The sequence below is a fragment of the Podarcis gaigeae genome, assembly GCF_964106915.1.
Source record: "Podarcis gaigeae genome assembly, chromosome: 7".
In the NCBI taxonomy this organism is placed as follows: Eukaryota; Metazoa; Chordata; class Lepidosauria; order Squamata; family Lacertidae; genus Podarcis; species Podarcis gaigeae.
Window position 1 is genome coordinate 3,464,416 of NC_139683.1, and position 20,903 is coordinate 3,485,318.

At 47.6% G+C, this 20,903-nt stretch overlaps 1 protein-coding gene across 1 annotated transcript in view; it reads right to left on the reverse strand.

Moving 5' to 3' along the window:
• Window positions 1-43: 43 nt before the first annotated feature.
• The window catches only part of RHPN1 (rhophilin Rho GTPase binding protein 1), a 62,775-nt gene continuing 41,915 nt past the window's right edge, over window positions 44-20,903 (reverse strand). Inside the window, exons 8-15 of the mRNA XM_083749165.1 lie at window positions 19,667-19,854; window positions 15,952-16,108; window positions 12,463-12,582; window positions 10,914-11,108; window positions 9,895-9,971; window positions 7,831-7,977; window positions 6,420-6,578; window positions 44-4,683 (exon numbers count right to left, since the gene is read on the reverse strand). Of these exons, the coding sequence (XP_083605291.1) occupies window positions 4,465-4,683; window positions 6,420-6,578; window positions 7,831-7,977; window positions 9,895-9,971; window positions 10,914-11,108; window positions 12,463-12,582; window positions 15,952-16,108; window positions 19,667-19,854 (1,262 nt within the window). The 3' untranslated portion in view covers window positions 44-4,464. The remainder of the gene's footprint in view (window positions 4,684-6,419; window positions 6,579-7,830; window positions 7,978-9,894; window positions 9,972-10,913; window positions 11,109-12,462; window positions 12,583-15,951; window positions 16,109-19,666; window positions 19,855-20,903) is intronic.

The window sequence follows — 20,903 nt, forward strand, 5'->3', positions numbered from 1 at the left end:
TTACTTTGCAGGGAGAGAATACAAAGACAACCGCAGCGCATGCTCAGAGGCACTCTTTTTATTGCTATCGTCACATTTTCCAAGGCTGAAATCTGATACAAAGTAGGTCGTGCGGTTGAGCCCACGCTCATATTAACACTGTCAACGTTAAAGGTGGGTGGGCAGGGAAACTGATGTCTAAGCCCCTCTTTAGTTGAAAATACACCCCTTCCCACATTTCCAATCCAAGTTTACACAATTCCTCCTATCTGCGGTGTTTTCTCTCTCTTTCTTGCATCAGAAACTCAAGAATCCACATTAAGAAAACATAAGAATCGCCAGGAAGCCGCAGCGAAAACACAAACCGAGCCCTATGTTGCTACTCAACACTTTGGCTCAAATTAAATTATTTCTCGCGGGTTCAGGAGTCCCAATCATGAGAAAAGGAAAACATTCACTGAGGAAAAAAGCAGCGCTCCTGTTCTTTAAATGGACAACAACCAGGAATTTCTGCTACAGAAGAGCCACAGTGATACACAAGAGCTACTTAAAGTGACCTCTGCCAAGCTGGTACCTTCCAGATGTTTTGTGCTACAACTCCCATCAGTCCCAATCAGCAAAGACTGATTGGAGTTCAAGTTCAAAACATCTGGCAGGTATGAGGTGGACCAAGGGTGATTTAAAGCAATGGGACTTTGCAGTTTAATGTGTCGGGCTGCCAAGGTTTCAATTTGCAGTTAGCAAACTGGACCCTTCATTTCCATGCTCTGAAAGGCTTAAACCTTACCTACACTTCCATCTGTAAACCCTCTTGGTGGCCACAAAAATGGGTGATCCCATCTGTTATGGAAAATGCTCCAGGACAAAATCCTTGCAGAAGGATTAAAAGAACAATGACCAGTATTTCCACCTACCCAAAAAATGAATAGCTGCATTGCAGAGGGTGGGTGTGTGTGTTTCTAAAGCAGGAGCTAATGTGGAAAATATCTGCCTTTTTTTTAAAAAAAAAAGGTTTGGTTTATTAGATCAAGCTATAAATTATTTCCACATTTCACCAGCTAACAAAACAACCGAACCCCCATGCAGCCCTGTGCAGATACTGAAAATGACAGCGGCTGCAGATTTTGGTTTCCAAAAGGGCAGATAAAGGGAACCACAGGAAAACGGACAAAACAAACCCAAATGTGATGGTCGATACTTGTGTATCTTGCCCACTGTGGCATCTGGGCTTCCTTACTTGAGCTGCCTGCAGCCATTTGGTCAGCTGGAAATATGTGGGGGGTTTTGGGAAAAACCCTCTGCTCTCTCTGAAATGCTGTGGGACAGATGTTGGGTTGGGGGGGGCTGCCTGGTGGCAGAAGAGGAGCCCTAACCGAGGGTCTGTTTTATGGGCCCAAAGCATCCTCTGATTTGGAGAACAAACCAGTATGCCCTCCCGATCTTTCTCAGTTCAATTCCTTGCATTTGCAGCGAAATAGGATTGGGAAGGTTTCGAGCACTGACTGCCCTTGAAAACGGGAGCAGAGCACTTTGGAGAGCCTTAGCCTCAAATCTCCTACCAGGATACTGCCCTATCCTGAGTCATCTAACTCAGCATTGTCTACACTGACCGGCAACAGCTCTCCAGGTTTTCAGACAGGGAGTCTCTCTTATTTGGTTTATTTGTTTCTCCGGTCCAGGAGTGAAGACTCTGACTGGCAGTGGCTTTCCAAGCTCACAGCTCTTCAGCCATCACCTGCTACTCAAGACCCTTTTACCTAGTGATGCTGGGGATCGAATTCGAATCTGCATGCATTTCTCTTGCCAGTAACAATCGCAGAGGAGGCAAGCACACAAAACGTGCAGCTTTCCTCCTCCTCCCCTTCCCAAAAGTGCAACAGGAGAGGGTGGGCAAGCCTACTAGCAACAGCGAGAGTTCTCCAAATATTTTGTCAATTGCAGATGGGCGAGTCACTTGGCCAGAGATTCTTATTCCTATCAACTGCAAACGCCCAGTTCATTTGGGTGAGATGAGCACCCTGGCTTCCCATCACTGCAAATGAAAACAGAATCGACCACAGGAATATTTTGTGCTTGCAAACTTCAGAGAAAAAGAGCCTCTCTCGTCCAGCATCTTGCTCTTGCTGTGGCCAATGAGATGCCCAGGCGGAAGCTGGGCGCAAAACTCTCTGCCTACTTGTCAGCTGCTGTGCACAGAGGGGCACCGGACGAAACGGGCTGGTACCGTGGCTACTGGCAGAAGAGCTGCTTTTGTTTCCAGCTTAATTATTTCCTTCCACCAGATTTGGGTGCAGGTTGGTGTTTTTTGTTTGTTTTTAAAAAGGACACACACACACCGAGAGGTGTGGTAATGGTGCCCTGGAAAGGGGGATTCCCTAGGGGGCACTAAGGGGCAAGCGAGGCAGCACTGGAGCTGTAAACAGCTTTCAAACTTTGGGAAACTGGCACCACCAGCTCAAGTCCATCAATCTTCTTGAACCAATCGAACTAAATAGTTTTGATTGGATTTTGATTCAGCAATACCGTTTTGAATTTTATTATTGTGTTACTGCCTTGGTGCAAACTGTTATTCTGAATAATGCTTTTTATAAGGTAGGGGGCACTCGGGATGAGTTTATAGAACCAAGGTGGCGGTGGCCTTCTCCAAATTGGGAACCTCTGCTCCATGCTAACAGCAGGAGGCACCCCAGGCAAAAGGGGGAGCCCACCCCAAATTTATAGATGGAAGCTGTGCTTTGTCACTTACATCACCATCACCTGCAGTGTGGGATGAAGACTGCTGCATGACGCAGGAGCAATTTGCAAACTGCAGAATGAGTACAGAAGAAGGAAGGAAAAAACCTGCTCGTGCCCCAATCTCAGTGACTGCTGGAATATGCCGAAGTGCTTTGAGAAACCACTGGGCAAGAGTGGCTTAAAGGTAAAGGGTAAAGGGACCCCTGACCATTAGGCCCAGTCGTGACCAACTCTGGGGTTGCGGCGCTCATCTCGCTTTATTGGCCGAGGGAGCCGGCGTACAGCTTCCGGGTCATGTGGCCAGAATGACTAAGCCGCTTCTGGCGAACCAGAGCAGCGCACGGAAACACCGTTTACCTTCCTGCCGGAGTGGTACCTATTTATCTACTTGCACTTTGACATGCTTTTGAACTGCTAGGTTGGTAGGAGCAGGGACCGAGCAACGGGAGCTCACCCCGTCGCGGGGATTCGAACCGCTGACCTTCTGACCGGCAAGTCCTAGGCTCTGTGGTTTAACACACAGCGCCACCCGCATCCTAGTCGGCTTACACAGTGGCTTACAGAGCACAAACCTCAACTTCCCTGGGCAGATGGGAGATTTGCGTCACTGGGCAAAAACTATTTCCAAAACGCCTGACATGTATTAACACCTGTGATAATCCTTACGAGTGACCCTGTAAGGCAGGTCAAGTATGACTCTCCAAGTTGTGGGTGGGATCCGGGGGCAAGAGAAAGGCTTGCCTAAGGCCACCGAGGTAAGCAGCTGGTGGCTGCAGAATCTGAACCATGGTCTGCGTCTCTCAGACCCTCCAGCTGTGGATCTCAACACGCTTCTCAGGGAGCAAGTGCCATTATTAACATGCCTCCAAGTAAACATGTACAGGATTGCACCGTTAGCCTCTATGTTGCGTTCACGAGCCCAGAAAGATTGGTGAGCCTGAAGGCTCCTGCAGAGGAATGCCTATAATAACCAGGATGCGCACCAAACCATAGCACAAACCAGAGTTTACAAAGCCAGTTCAAACCACGGTTTCGGTTCTCCTTTGCGAGTGGCTTGTGATCCATGGTTCGCTTTCAAAAATGGTTCGATAGTTGCTCGCTTGCTCCACCTACAGGTGGAACTCAACTGAGTCATTTTTGCTACAGGTGGGACTAAAAACCAGCCATTTTGTTCCTATGACTCATCTCCTAGATCTGTTCATGGTCTTCCTAGCAGAATTGAAACACCAAACGCAGAGAGGTTTGCAACGCCAGGCCACGCAGAGCGGGGGCACCGTTTTCCAAGGACCGGACACGAACGCTCCTCTTACACGGCGCAAATCCAAAATGGCCACTTGCCCACTGCTATGGCTCCAGCAATGCCTTGGGCAGGAGGAAACTAGAACGCTGCAACCAGGCATCTTGGTGGCCTCTGAACTTGCTGGCGTTGGAGGCTGTTTAGAAGGTGCGTCATTTGAAAGAGCTCTGCTTGGCGGCTCCATCCTCTTGCCTCCGGCCGGACGCCCCCAAGAAAATGGGGCTTGCAGGCAGCAGCCCTCACCCTGCCACCTGGCCTTTGGAGCGATGCCCCTCCTAGCCCTGAGTTCGAATTCCCTGCTTTTCAGAAGCCAGCCTCAGCAGAATCCTTGACTCTACTGCTGCCTTGCATGCTCCAAAAATGCCAGTGGGGTGGGCATCCTCGGCCGGGAACCCGGCGCCTCATTCTCCCGCCCGGGGAGTGAAGGCGCAGGGGCAGGAAGTGGGGGCCGCTCAGCAGGCCAGCTCATTGTCCCCCATGGCAGAGAAAGGGAGGCTGTAGCTGCTGCTGCTGCTTTTGCTTCGCTTGCTGCGTTTGCCCCATGCCAGGAGGGAGCTGGCGCCTTTGCTCTGCATCAGGGTCTTCCGGCAGTTCTCCTTGTTGCTTTTCAGCAGGCCGCTGCTGCCACCTCCAGCAACGCCAGGACCCATCGCTGAAGACTTCTTCTCCACCTTTCAAAGGGAGAAAAAAGACGGGGTTTGGGTGGAGGAGAAGCGGAAGGAGAGCAGTAGCTTACTGGCATCTAACTGTTGTTGAACGTTCTCATCAAATTCCAGCAGAACAGAACCATAGAGCGCTAATCGCTTCGGGAAAAGAAATGCAACAATTCCTGCGTTCTGACTCTACAATTCTGCGTTCTTCATGCACTCATTGTTCAGACTTGGGGGAGGGCATAATTCCACATACAAACAAAATTACCGAAATTAGTAGTTCCCGAACTTTCCTGGGCCACTGCCTCCTTTGTTCCATAAACTCCCCCCCCCCCCCAGTGCCCCTCAACCTGTAAAACGCATCGTTCAGAACAGCGGTTTGTGCGACCCACTAAGGAACACAATAACAGAATAAAATTCAGTACGGTAACAACCAACTGCGCATTTATTTTAAAAAAATACGATTAAACCTGTTTAGTCTGATTATTTCAACAAAACTGACGAGCTTGACCAGGTGACGCCAGCTTTTCAAAGTCTGATGGCCATTTATTTATTCAATTATTGAGTTGTTTATTTCCTTCCCCAGCACCCCCGTCTCCAAGCACCCCCCAAGGTAAATCCTGCTGCCGCCACCCACCAGGAGGCGCTCCTGCCCAGGTCACCTGTTTACCAGCTCCACCTGGTACACAGGCTGAGACCCTACCTGCCCGCAGACTGTCTTGCCAGAGTGGTGCATGCTCTGGTTATCTCCTGCTTGGACTACTGCAATGCGCTCGACGTGGGGCTACCTTTGAAGGTGACCCAGAGACTACAATTAATCCAGAACGTGGCAGCTAGACTGCTGACTGGGAACGGTCACCGAGACAATATAACCCCGGTCCTGAAAGATCTTCATTGGCTCCCAGTACGTTTCCGAGCACAATTCAAAGTGTTGGCGCTGACCTTGAAAGCCCTAAATGGCCTCAAAGGCCCAGTATACCTGAAGGAGCGTCTCCACTCCCATCGTTCTGCCCGGACACTGAGGTCCAGCGCCAAAGGCCTTCTGGTGGTTCCCTCGCTGCGAGAAGTGAGGTTACAGGGAACCAGGCAAAGGGCCTTCTCAGTGGTGGCACCCGCCCTGTGGAACGCCCTTCCAGCAGATGTCAAGGCAATAAACAACTACCTGACATTCAGAAGACATCTTAAGGCAGCCCTGTTCAGGGAAGTTTTTAATGTATGACATATTAGTGTATTTTTGGTCTTTGTGGAAGCCACCCAGTGTGGCTAGGGAAACCCAGCCAGATTAGGGAAACCCAGCCAGGTTTGGTAATTATTATTATTATTATTATTATTATTATTATTATTATTACCAAACCCGCCTTGACAATATTTAATGCTGTATTGCTTTTAACACTCGATTGGGAGCCGCCCAGAGTGGCTGGGGAAACTCAGCCAGATGGGCAGGGTATAAATAATAAATTACTATTATTATTATTATTATTATTAGGGAACCACTGATCTAAGTGACGCCTCCTGCTGTCCCCGGAGCAATCCTAAGAGAATTGTAGAGTCAGAAGGGGACTCCGAGGGTCATCTAGTCCAACCCCCCCTGCAATGTGGGAATCTCAACACGTAGGTCCCCCATCCAATCCGAAACCAGACCAGACCCTGCTTAGCTTTGCAAAGGTGCCAGCTGTTTTATTGCTGCACCACTAGGACTACCCTCCCTGACCCCCCTCCAACGGGCCTTTGCTCATCCCAGCCCCCACCCTGCTTACCACGCTCTGCCCTTCGGAGTACTGCAGGGTGATGACGCCGACATCCGCTCCCTCGTCCGCGGCCACCTTCAGGAGTTGCACCACCTCTGCATGCTTGGACCACTTGCAGTCCTCGCCGTTGATGGAGACGATGTAGTCGCCCTCCTTCAGGCCGGCGTCCTGGAAACCCAGCGAGGAGAGGTGAGTCCCCAGCGAGGAGAAGAAGCCCCCCGCAGAACAGGTAAGAGGGAGGGGGAAGGGGCACTAACACCTTCAGGAACCCCAAGGCTGTGAGGGATTTCATGCAAAGAGATGCGTCTATGGAGGGGAGTTCCTCTCCTATCCAGTAGGGATACGAAAACACGCCTGCTTTTAACTCCACAGAAAACTAATTTCAGGCTTACCAGCCTTACGAGACTGCAGAAGTAGCTTACCAGCTAACATCCTCACTGCGCCTGTGAAACTCACTGCCACTAGAACAGAAAAACACCAGCCACGAAGGCAAAAACCACTGGCCGTCTAGTTGTGCAAAACGTGAGTCAGCTCCTCCTGAAATTTACCTCGGGAAATGGGAAACACTACCAAGCATTCAGCCTACTGTATTTTTCACTCTATAAGACACACTTTTCCCCTCCTAAAAAGGGGAAATGTCTGTGCGTCTTATGGAGTGAATGCAGGCGGAAGGCTCTGCTCAGCGTTCCCTTTAAAGAGCTGAGGGGAAAAGCCCCCAAGAGCTGCACACACGCTCCACGCGGCTCTTTAAAGGGAGCGCGGCTCTTGGGGGAGCCTTCCTCCCGCTGCCATCAAGAGGCTTCACGTGACTATCCCACAAGCCAGGACAGCAAGTGGGATCGTGTAATAAAAACATTATTTCCTAGGGAGAAAATCCCAGTGCATTACGGACTCTCTCTCTCTCTCTCTGGCTACACTTCTAGATATTTTCTCTGCGTACTGAATCGATTTGTACATTGAGGCCTTCTTATAGCGACCTTATGGGAAAAATCCTTCAGGTGCGGGGAGCTGAAGGTTCCTCCAACGAGGGTTCGCATAGCAGGACCTGCATGCGCAGTGGAACCTTGGTTTTCGAGCATCGTGGAAGTCGAACATTTCAGAACCCAAACACCGAAAACCCGGAAGTAATTGCTTCCGTTTTCAAATGCGCCTCGGAAGTCGAATGGCGAGAAGTGAGGTTATAGGGAACCAGACAGAGGGCCTTCTCGGTGGTGGCGCCCACCCTGTGGAACACCCTCCCTTCAGATGTGAAGGAAATAAGCAGCTATCTTATCTTTAAAAGACATCTGAAGGCAGCCCTGTTTAGGGAAGTTTTTAATACTTAATGCTGTATTGTTTTTAACACTCGATTGGGAGCTGCCCAGAGTGGCTGGGGAAACTCAGCCAGATGGACAGGGTATAAATGAGACCAGCCACTTACTGCCGCACAGCCTCCAGCGATGACTCCAGCGATGAGCACCGGGGAATCCCCTCGGAGGGTGAACCCAAAGCCGTTCTCGCCTCGCACCAGGCGCACCGTCCTCGGGGGAAGCCACTTGTTCTTGGCGGAGAAAACCGACAGTGGGCCCTGCAGGAGGCAGATGGAATAATAATAATAATAATAATAATAATAATAATAATAATAATAATAATAATATATTTATACCCTGTGTTTCCCCAGCCACTCTGGGCAGCTTCCAACAAAGTATTAAAATACAGTAGTCTGTTAAACATTAAAAGCTTCCCTGAACAGGGCTGCCTTCAGATGTCTTCTAAAAGTCTGGTAGTTGTTTCTCTCTCTGACATCTGGTGGGAGGGCGTTCCACAGGGTGGGTGCCACCACCGAGAAGGCCCTCTGCCTGGTTCCCTGTAAATTGGCTTCTCGCAATGAGGGAACTGCCAAAAGGCCCTCGGCGCTGGACCTCAGTGTCCAGGCAGAACGATGGAGGTGGAGACGCTCCTTCAGGTATACTGGATTGAGGCCGTTTAGGGCTTTCAAGGTCAGCACCAACACTTTGAATTGGGCTCGGAAGCGTACTGGGAGTACTGCAGGAGAGAGACTTCCAGGGCTGGGGGCGCATTTCGCATCCCCGAAATGCATGTGCCTTCCTAGCACCAAGAACTTCAGAGCAGCCCCCATGGAGCAGAAAATTAGCATCCAGTTCCCAGGGGGGCCAGAGAGATGCCTCTGTGGGGGGCCTGAAAACATTCTCCCCACTCGGGGTTCCCAGAAACCAACACTCGGAGATGTACCACCTCTGCTGCATGACAGTGGCTCGTGGGATCGTCCTTTTGTTAGGGACAAATCCCTCGCCATGCAGACGAGTGTGCTCTGAATTTCAGACCGGACTACTGCAATCTGCTCTATGTGGGACTGCAAAGAAGTTTGGGTGTTGTTCTTAGTCTTTGTTAGATTTATGTGCTGCTCCTCATTCAAACATCACAGGAAAATTTACAGCATAAAAACACAAAAATATATAACATAATCATAAACAAAACAGTAACACCCAAATGCCTTAAAGGTAAAGGTAAAGGGATCCCTGACCGTTAGGTCCAGTCGTGGCCGACTCTGGGGTTGCAGCGCTCATCTCGCTTTATTGGCCGAGGGAGCCGGCGTACAGCTTCCGGGTCATGTGGCCAGCAGGACTAAACCGCTTCTGGCGAACCAGAGCAACGCACGGAAACACCGTTTACCTTCCCGCCAGAGTGGTACCTATTTACCTACTTGCACTTTGAGGTGCTTTCGGAATGCTAGGTTGGCAGGAACAGGGACCGAGCAACAGCTCACCCTGTCGCGGGGATTCAAACCGCCGACCTTCTGATTGGCAAGTCCTAGACTATGTGGTTTAACCCACAGCGCCACCCGCATCTCCCTATTATTATTATTATTATTATTATTATTATTATTATTATTATAGCCAAAGGCCTGGGAGAAGAGGAACCAGGCACTTAAAGATGTAACTAAGGTGCAAGGCAAGCCCCCCTTGGGGAGTGCATTCTGCAAACATGGAGCCACCACCGAAAAGGCACGTTCTCACACTGCCACCCTCCGGACCTCTCATGGAGGGGGCGCAGGAAGAAGAGTCTGAGATGATGATCACAGGGTCAGGGGCGGTTCATATTTGGATAGGCAGTCCTTGGGGGTCTTGCGGTCCTGAGCCATTTATAGGTCAAAACCAGCACTTGGGCCTGGAAGCTAATTGGTAGCCAGCGCAGTTGGACCAGGATTGGTGTAATATGCTCAAACCGTCTTGCTGTCAGGCGAGCAACCTGGCTGCTGAATTCTGCACCAGCAGAAGTTTCCAAACCGTCTTCGGAGGCAGCCCCATGCATAATGCTGGCCCATTTCACTGTGTGACATGGAGCTCTATAGCATTACAAGGGAGGGACAAAATGGGGAAGACAGGAGGGCAGAACTCTGGGATATGTTGGCAATGGATCCACTCTACTCTACCATTGGCACTCACTCCAAAACCTGGCCTCATCCAGGCCCTGTGGTACGTACCAGCCGATGGAAGATGTCTGTGACTTTCACCTTGGAAAAGTTGGGAGATTTGATTTCCGGCCTCTGGTGAGTTTTTGCTAAAAGAGAGAGAGAGGGGGAGAAGAACAAGACTGAGAAAGAGGAGGGGCACAGGAAGTGGTGCTTTGAACCAGCCTTTGTCAACCAGAATTCTTGGGACTACAACTTCCATCAGCGTGTGTTGGCTGTGGCTGATGGGACTTGTAGTCCAATACATCTAGAACATACCAGGTTGGGGGAAGCCTACTTTTAAACCACTGCACAAATATATCAGTACGTATCGCTTCTGGAGCTGGATCCCTAAGGACTGCAAGTAGATATAATTCGAGGGAAAGTATGTATTCAGCAGAAACCCAGCGTTTTACTCTGGACACACAGAATCCAGCATCCCTTCAGCTGTCTCTTCCTTTCTTTGGGCATGTTTCTAAGTCCTTAAGCCTGCTAAGAGATCTCTTTTGATGACCCATGGCAAAATCTCCGAGTCCAGAAGGGAAGCTCCCTAGAATTCCCCCTCTGCTCAGAAGACAGGGAGTCACAGATTCCCGCCTTTCCTGTAACGCAGCAGGCTGTTTTAAAGCATTTTTTAAAAACATTGTGTGTTGATGCTGTAATAACCTTGCCTTGGGACTTTGGGGCGAAGGGCAGGTAATTCATAACCACAAGGGGTCTTGATCAGGAAGACTAAAATTTCAATAAGGAATGGGGGAAATATATCATTTACCTGAAAAAAATCACTGCAAACAATTACAATTAATAGTAGGATTGGAATGACGCTCGTAGTTAAAAGTTGTGGTGGTTTTTTTTGGAGATTTAATAAAATCGGACGAACAGAGAAGATGCAGGAGAAAAAGTTAACGTAAGGAAACCTATGGAAATTGTTTTATTTGTTTGCTTGGTGATTGTTGGTAAATCTGAAAATTTGAATATTATTATTAATCACAAGGAGTCTGGATTTTTTAAAAAAATGCTTTGTGCATTTGTGCCCAATCTTGCTCACTTACGGTGGATGTCGGGGGCGTCCGCCGTCTCGAAGAAGTCTTCCTCGTGGTCGATCTCCGAGTACTTGCCGAGCGAGCGCTTGTGGGCGAAGCAGAGGACCTCCTGGAGAATGTCCATCTTCCTCAAGATTTTGCACAGACTGTGGATCCTCATGGCTTCCTCGTGCCTCATGATGGCCTTTCGGAGGTGAGCCTTGCCTACAAACACACCCAACAAATATATACTGTATTTTTTGCTCTATAAGACACACTTTTTTCCTCCTAAAAAGTAAGAGGAAATGTCTGTGCGTCTTATGGAGCGAATGCACTGGACGGCAGAGGGATCCCTCGGCTACCGCTGGAGTTGTGAGCTGAGGGATGCCTCCGCAGCCGGAGCTATGGCTCCCATCCATTGCTCGCTGTGAAGCCAGCAGAGCAAGAGGCGCTGCGCAGCTATCGCTCTTGCTCTGCTGGCTTCAGCGATAGCTACGCAGCGGCTTTTGCTCTGCTGGCTTCATAGCGAAGCGGGAGGAGGGACGGATGAGAGCCCATTGCGCTGTAAAGCAAGCACAGCACCTGTTCTGGTGTCTCTTTTACAGCAAAGCGGGAGGAGGAATGGGAAAGCAAAGTGGCCCCAACAACATCACACATACCATCTCGGGACTATTTAATTGCTCATCGTCTAACATTGTGTACGCCATCAAATGCCAACAGTGTCCTTCAGCTCTCTATATTGGACAAACAGGCCAGACCTTACGCCAAAGGATAAATGGACATAAATCTGACATCAGGAATCACAAGACAGAGAAACCAGTAGGAGAACACTTCAATCTCCCAGGACATTCTATACAAGATCTCAAAGTAGCTGTTCTATTACAAAGGAATTTCAGAAATAGACTGGAAAGAGAAGCTGCTGAATTGCAACTTATCACCAAACTTAAAACCATGGAGAGACCTGGCCTGAACAAAGACATTGGATTCTTATCTCATTATACATGACAAAGCCATTTTTCACCTTCTCACCACTTGCTTTTTCCTGTAAGACCTATTGCAGTCGTTAAGAGTCGTCAACAGGCTCATCACAGCTATCTGCCAATCACCCATTCCCACCACCCTTCTGAGTAATACCCCTCCCCACCTTCTCACTATATAGAAGGGTCTGGTGACTTCTGTTTCAGTGTATCTGAAGAAGTGTGCATGCACACGAAAGCTCATACCTAGAACTAACTTAGTTGGTCTTTAAGGTGCTACTGGAAGGAATTTTTTGTTTTGACTATGGCAGACCAACACGGCTACCTATCTGTAACCACAACTGAGGCAGACGGACTCTGACTGAAATCTTACAGAGAGAAAATGGCTGCTAAGTCACATGTCAGAGCGACTCAACAGATAGCAGTTAGGCCTGAATAACTATAGTAGGACCAAATGATTGCGCAGTCCCAGCACTTCCCAGCCTGCTTTGCTGCTTCGGCTCTCATGTGTCTGTCACGTGACACCAGCTTGTCCAAGGATGCTCTAAGCCAGTATCAGCCAGGGGACGGAGGATGGAGAGATTCTGGGAATGGGGACTTACCCAGCTTCCTTCGCTCTTCTTGGTCCTGCAAGAGCAGCCGGACGTCTGGGCCCTGTGGCGGCGTGACATGGAACTGGAGGAAAGCTTTCTCGTGCTCCGGGAGATCCGGGTCAGACGCAGCTGCAGGAGACAGACCAGGAAAAGGCTGACTTGGCAAGCGATGGAAAGATCAAGAGGCTCCAAAAATAATAGATTGGCCAAATTCAATTACAGCAATTTGTGGAGATTGACTAGCAAACTCAAAGCAAAAAATTTGCGGGAAAATGGGATGGTTATAGAAGATAGGTTCAAAAATACAATAATAGTTTTGACTCTGCGCTAGCGTTCGAGTGACAAAGGAAGTAAAAGGAGGTGGACAATAATTAAGGATTTGTTATGTTTTCTGAATGTATTGGAAAATCTATATAGAAATGTTTATTGCTTTGTGCACATTCAATTGTAAGATAAAACATACGCGAAGGGACTTGACAGGAAGTCAAAATTGAAGAAAAGTTTCTGTAAGATAAAGGGGGGGGTATTTATTATTATTATTATTATTATTATTATTATTATTATTATGTGTGTGTGTTTTGTATGGAACGTTTGGGAGGAAATAAGATGGTAAATAACAAATAAAAAACAAAATATTGTTCTATGTAATTTTTATTTCTCAATTATATTTCGTGGCAGTATGGTTGTAATGTTTTTTGTAACATAAAATCATTCAATTAAAATTGTTTTTTTTAAAAAGGAAAAGGCTTACTTGGGAGGAATCACAGAAGCGTAGCATGGGAAGGGACCCCTAGGGGTCATCCATTCCAACCCCCTTCAATTCAGGAATCTCAGCTGAAGCATCCATGACAGATGGCCATCCAACCTCTGCTGAGAAACCTCCAAGGAAGGAGAGTCTTGTGGGAGTCTGTTCCGCTGCTGAACAGCTCTTATTGCCAGAAAGTTCTTCCTGATGTTTAGTCGCAATCTCCTTTCTTGTAACTTGAAGCCATGGGTTCGAGTCCTACCCTTCCGGAGCAGCAGAAAAGAAGCTTTCTGCCTCTTCCATGGGACAGCCCTTCAGGTAATTGAAGATGGCTTTCCTATCTCCTCTCAGTCTCCTGTTTTCCAGGCCAAACACACCCAACTCCCAAGCCGTTCCTCATAAGCTTTTACTCAGAGTAAAGGTACCCCTGACTGTTGGGTCCAGTTGCGGACGACTCTGGGGTTGCGGCGCTCATCTCACTCTATAGGCCGAAGGAGCTGGCATTTGTCCGCAGACAGCTTCCGGGTCATGTGGCCAGCATGACTAAGCCGCTTCTGGCAAACCAGAGTAGCGCACAGAAACGCCGTTTACCTTCCCGCCAGAGTGGTACCTATTTATCTACTTGCACTTTGATGTGCTTTCGAACTGCTAGGTTGGCAGGAGCAGGGACCAAGCAACGGGAGCTCACTCCGTCATGGGGATTCGAACCGCCGACCTTCCAATCAGCAAGCCCTAGGCTCTGTGGTTTACACCACAGCGCCACCCACGTCCCTTTTTACTCAGAGCAGGCTCATTTAAATGAATGAGTGTGGAAGATAGGTCCATTAATTTCAAAGGGGCTACTCTGAATGAAACTTAATTGAATGCTACCCATGGATGACTTACACTGACTTATGGGTTTAATTTAAGATGGCTGTGCTGTACTGCTTGCTTAACTTGAGCTGACAGTGGTTTTTGTTGTTTCTCTCCCCTTCACACTTTTTCTCTCTTTTTCCTCCCTTGTTCAATTTGCTATTTTCCAAAAAGATGAAGAAAAGCAGCAAGCCGCAAGGCAAGACATGCCAGACTACTCAAAATTCAGCTGGTTTCTAAACACTGCCCAATTCTCCGGGCAATCGCTGCTTGCCAAGTCTCTAGTCCTGAGCATGGCACAGACCACATGACCCAAGTCCTTGTGAGATGCAAAACAGACCGACTATCGCCCTGAAGATGTAATCTCCTCTGCATTTATTATCATTCGCCAGCCAAAGCCACGGCTAATCTGCTTACGTTAGGAATGAACTTTGGGATTAGGGCCGCTCAAAGCGCCAGGAGGACACAGTGAAGCGCTAAGGAAGCTCAGCTAAGCATCTTCCTCCCTGCTCTGAAAACAACACCTTGGAATCAGCCGCCGCTGCCCTAAGCCCATTATGGGCTGGCATCAGAGGTGGCACGTGCCAGCCTGGCTTGAGGCTCAGTCTGGCCAGGAGTTTGCTGACAGGCTACCGAGCCAGTCAGAGATCGTTTTACTCCAGAGGTGCACAAAATGGGGAGAAGCAGTGAAGCCAAGACCACACTGGTTTCAGATTCAAATTGTGCTCGGAAACGTACTGGGAGCCATGTACTGGGAAACACACCTTTCAAGACCGGTGGTATGTGGTCTCGGCAGCCACTCCCAGTCACCAGTGTGGATTAGTTGTAGTTTCCGAGTCACCTTCAAAGGTAGCCCCACGTAGAGCGCATTGCAGTAGTCCAAGCAGGAAACAACCAGAGCATGCACCACTCTGGCCAGACAGTCCGTGGGAAGGTAGGGTCTCATCCTGCATACCAGGTGGAGCTGGTAAACAGCTGTCCTGGACACAGAACTGACCTGCACCTCCATGGACAGCTGTGAGTCCAAAATGACTCCCAGGCTGCGCACCTGGTCCTTCAGGGGCACAGTTACCCCATTCAGGACCAGAGAGTCCTCCACACCTACCTGCCCCCTGTCCTCCAAGAACAGTACTTCTGTCTTGTCAGGATTCAACCTCAATCCATTAGCCACCATCCATCCTCCAACCAGAATGGCAATGTATTGTTAAGTATTAGGGGCGAGGGGTAGTAGCACCTCCCCCCCGGCTGCATATTGATGTCAGCTGGATGCACGTTGCACAAAAGCCACAGGTGGAGAGGCAGTAGTGACAATAAAGGATTATTATTATTATTATTATTATTATTAAGCAGAGACGTCACCTTGCCAACAAAGGTCCGTATAGTTAAAGCTCTGGTTTTCCCAGTAGTGGTGTATGGAAGTGAGAGCTGGACCATCAAGAAGGCTGATCGCCGAAGAATGGATGCTTTTGAATTCTGGTGCTGGAGGAGACTCTTGAGAGTCCCATGGACTGCAAGAAGATCAAACCTCTCCATTCTCAAGGAAATCAGCCCTGAGTGCTCACTGGAAGGACAGATCCTGAAGCTGAGGCTCCAAGACTTTGGCCACCTCATGAGAAGAGAAGACTCCCTGGAAAAGACCCTGATGCTGGGAAAGATGGAGGGCGCAAGGAGAAGGGGACAACGGAAGATGAGATGGCTGGACAGTGTTCTCAAAGCTACCAGCATGAGTTTGACCAAACTGCGGGAGGCAGTGGAAGACAGGAGTGCCTGGCGTGCTCTGGTCCAGGGGGTCACAAAGTTTGGACACAACTAAACAATAACTATTATTATTATTAATTGTGCTTGGGGGCAGAGGGAGAGATTGAGGGCGGGGGCACGGGGGAGCCAAAGGGGATACTCACGGGGGCAGTCGCAAAGAGCCATGGCAGCGTAGCAGTGAGAGAGAGCCTTGAAGTGCTCGGATTTGACGTGCACCATCGTGGTCCACGAAAAGGGGACGTAATCCTTCACATGGGGCTGGGTCATTGTCTGATACACCAAGGAGTAGACCTCTTCCACCTGGAAATGTCAAGGACAGGTACAAGGTGGAAACACAGGCATGGCAAAGATTATTTCACACTCACCCACCCAATGGCAGGTGGCCACGAGGGGAAATTCCAGGTGTTTATTGAGCATCTGTCCCAATTCGCATGCACAACACAGAGGTTGTATACAGAGTCTGCCATCATTCGACTGCAGGGAGATCGCATGACCACAAGCACCAGGGTGGATAAAAATCAATGGTTTTTTTAAAATTTAAATCAGATTTTTAAAAATTTTAAATTGGATTTTTAAAATAAAATGCTTTTGGAGTAAAAACCTTTCTAAAGATAGTTTTCTATTTAAGTTCTATAATAGTCCAAAAGCTATTCATCAGGAAATAAGGATTTGCTTTAAGTTTTTTTTAAAATTGTTTACCACATCAGTTAACAAACATGGATACATATGCTATAATGTTATTGTTTTAGTTTAAATTGTTATTAAGGAAATTTATATTTTTCTCCTTCCAATAAAGCACAGCAGAAAAGCTGTCCAAATATAAACAGTCAACTTATTAAACCTCACAATAATTTCATAATTATCTGCCTACGTATTTCTAATAGCATAACGATATCAGTAATTTTTTACATAACTGTAAGAACTACTCTGGAAATTTATTATTCCAAAAATGAAACCTTCATCTGGTTGTAAATATTAAGATTACACCAGCAAGAATGAGTCCTTCTGGGGGGGAAAAAGATTACTCACTAGTGATTTAAATCATGATTTAAATAGATTTGATTTAAATGAAATCCACCCTGACAGGCACCCATCGAAATTTGTTTGCAGGCAGGTTCTGCAAGAACAAGTGCCCGCCGTCATATGTCTGCAGGGAGGTTATGCAGCGATGAGCAGCAATTGCGATTTGTTAGCAGTCATTTGGCCACGTCTCTCTGTTGCAATTTGCTTGCACGGAGGTTACAAATCAATGCATAGTTTGTTGGTGAGAGAATATACGACAAGGAGTACCCGCTGTAATTTGTTTGACGAGATATATACCACAATGACGATTCTCTCCTTTACGACCTCTTAAGTGACAATGTAATTTGCAATTTATCATTGATTTGTAGGAGAAAACTGAACTTGATAGGGCTTAATCTAACTGACTTTGAAAATTCTGACCCCCTAAGATATTTGGGAAGAATCTTACAGAAAAAAAGTGTTCTCTCCACTCTTGAAGCTGCAAAACACAGCTCTCCTCTCTATTTAAATCTCCCTTTGTGTAGAGATTTTCAAAGGGGATACATGACAAATCTGAAGAATCATGAATTCTGCAGGCTGTTTATGTTAGCCAGATTTAATATGTTTCCCTCAATGATAGTAAGAGGAAGATACAGTGGTGCCCCGGCAAGACGAATGCCTCGCAAGACGAAAAACCCGCTAGACGAAAGGGTTTTCCGTTTTTCGAGGTGCTTCGCAAGACGAATTTCCCTATGGGCTTGCTTCGCAAGTTTTTTCCCTTCCCCCCCTTTTTCTAAGCCGCTAAGCCGCTAATAGCCGCTAAGCCGCTAATAGGGGTGCTTCGCAAGACGAAAAACCCGCAAGACGAAGAGACTCGCGGAACGAATTATTTACGTCTTGCGAGGCACCACTGTATTTAGCTCTCCCAGAATCAGAGCGTCTCTGTAAATGTAGTAAATCGGAACTTGATACTTTGGAGCATATTTTCTTTTCTTGCGATTTTGGCATTTATGCCATTATTAGAGGACTTACAATAGGCTCAATTCTATGCCACCAACGGTTCAGGACCTGCTTTCGGACAGGAATGATTAAATTAATAGTGGCTGAATTTTTGAGTGTTGTCCATGTAGAAAGACAGGGCCATTATAAAGAGATTTAGTGGTTCTTAATTGATTGGTGATGTGGTAATGTTGTATTGTATTATTTATGCAAACCGATTTTCTCTGGAGTTGTAGATCTGACTGGGACAAACCTTGTTATGTTGAGCTCGTATTTTGCACAACTTGTATACGGTGTCTGTTTGATAATGTGTGGTTTGCTATGCCTAATAGATATTTGATTTGATTTGATTTACCACAATGACAGTTCACCGTAATTTGCTTGCAGGGTTTGTCTTCCCCAACTTTCCTAGCCACAAAAGTCCCTGACCTCTCCAAAGGCTGCTGTGGAGGCCAGAACCAGTCTGGGAAGCTGCTGAGTCACTTCTGCGCTCCGTGAATCATGTCCCAACCCTGTCACAGCTCATACGATGCTAGTTTTGCCTTCCAAACACAGAATCCAAGCCGAACTTTCTGGGCACGGATCGGAATGTCCTGGAAGGGTTGAGGGGTGTGTGACTGGCTGGCTAGAACTCTGAAGAGGAACCAACCCACGCTGCAACACTTTGTTGCAGTTGCAGCTTGCAATGTTTAACGAATGCATTTATCAAACTATTTTTTTTTCCTGGGTGGCCTTTCACCCCTAAAGGTAAGTCACCAGCGAGGCATTATCAAGAAGTACTATCTAACTGGGACACAATTTTAACTTTGAAACCCGCATCCCTCTCTTCCGGGCTCAAAACTTTACCTATCAACTGGCAGTTTCTTTTGATCTTTACAGAACACTGATTTCTAAAAGATGTCTAATTCAAGAGCCACACTTCTGAAAAGAATATATTTCAAAGCTGGGAAAGCAGGTGTATGTGAATTCATTCATCAGACGGAACAGAAGTTATTTTGGAAATTGCTGGACCTCTTTGTTACCGTAGTAAAAAGGTAAAGGGACCCCTGACCATTAGGTCCAGTCACAGAAGACTCTGGGGTTGCAGCACTCATCTCGCTTTACTGGCCGACGGAGCCGGTGTACAGCTTCCAGGTCATGTGGTCAGCATGACTAAGCTGCTTCTGGCGAACCAGAGCAGCGCACGGAAACACCGTTTACCTTCCCACCGGAGCGGTACCTATTTATCTACTTGCACTTTGACGTGCTTTCGAACTGCTAGGTTGGCAGGAGCAGAGACTGAGCAACGGGAGCTCACCCCGTGGCGGGGATTCGAACTGTCGTCCTTCTGATCAGCAAGCCCTAGGCTCTGTGGTTTAACCCACAGCGCAACCCGCGTCCCTTTGTTACCGTAGTAGTCATCTGCTATTTTTAAGTATTGTGGCACAGCAATTCAGTAACTTTATTTTCCATCCACTTTTGCCATTTGTGCTTGTACCAGCTTCTGAAACAATAAAGTCTTAGCCGAGAAAAACAAAAGAAAAGAAGTACTATCTCAAAGCAGGGGTTTAGTTTAAAGGGTTCTATGCATGAACGAAAACATGCATCCCCAAGCCCCTGGAACTGCTCTGTGTTTGCAGATCAAGGGCATGCTCAGCACTCCCAGAGCCCATGTGCAAGGCAGGGAGCTTAAATGCTCTTTCCACACCAAGTACCCCAGGCAAACCTAGCATGGGAAGAGCTTTTAAGCTCCCCAAAATGCTGGGAACAGAAATCCCCGGTCATCCCCGCCCCCAAACTGGCTTAGATTCCAGCCTACTTCTTGTGCCCTTTCTAACGCCAGCTCCCCACGAGAGGTCACGTGCACGGATTCTGTACCCTGGCGGCTTCCTGGGCGAGCTGCAGACAGGCGAGGAAGTCGCTCCGGGCCCCGAGAAGAATGACCTTCTCGAAGACGCACTCCTGCACCTGGGCGATCATCAGGCGCACCAGCATGTTGAGAGAGGCTGCGCTCATGTCCAGGCTGGGGGCGTTGGAGAAGTTCTCCTTCAGGTAGTTGAAGGCACCTGCAAGAGGGGGAGGAGAGAAAGAGCAACATCCCCGAAGTGAGATGGAAAGGCTGGATTCGCTCTTCTGCTAAGCACTCAGCACGGGTAAAGGCTGTAGCTCCGGTCCAAAGACCCAGGAGCAAAAAGGATGCCAATTCTGAAACTGTGCCCTAAACGTTTCTGACCTGCAACTGCTAAGATGGGGCTGCCCCACTTAGAACCATAAGTAACCAAACAATTAAACTCCTGTGTTGCAAACAATATATCAGTAATATCCAAGGCAACACGATGACCAAGTACAAGAATGCAATATCAATATAAACTCTTTATATAATCTATACAGAGCATTGAACAGTATGAAATATATGAAATGCACTCTCTGCAAAACCAAATAAACAGAAAGTCTCTGGAAGTCACAAAATATGCACTCTTGATGGATTCTCTTGAAAACATAGAACCAAATAAAAGTCTTATAAGTCTCTGAAAGTCTCTGAAAGAGTGAATATTCACTATGTCTGTTTGCGGACTACTTCGGCAGCGTTGGACGTCATAAAACAAAGCTTTACGGCTTGTTTTCACCAGATAAGAATCTGACCCATTGCTTCTTTCAGAGACTTGCATAGTCTACAAAGACTTTCAGAGACAACAGGATACCTGATGCATTGTAATACTTATTTCCACTATCGGCAAATGTTAACCTCCACTATTCCCCCCAAAAAGAACTACCGGACCTCAGCTCAATTTGTGTCAAGGGTCGTAAAGACTTAATAGGTTTTCTTTCTGATTGTGGCACAAATAGCGATAGCCCAGCAGTGGGTAAAAACGGGCAGAAAAATCCACAGATCTATGGTTTAATGCTGTGTGGCATGTGGGTATATCAGAAAGACTTAGCTGCCACAGAAGGGCTGTACGAGCAACTTTAGAAAAAGACACATTTTGACATAGTATGACATTCATTTATTTCTGGAAGAGATTTCCCATTGCTCGCCACCCAAAGAGATCTTTGGAGATGCTACCCAAGTATCTGATTTGTCTAAAGCCGAAATAAGGGCACTCCTGTAATTTTC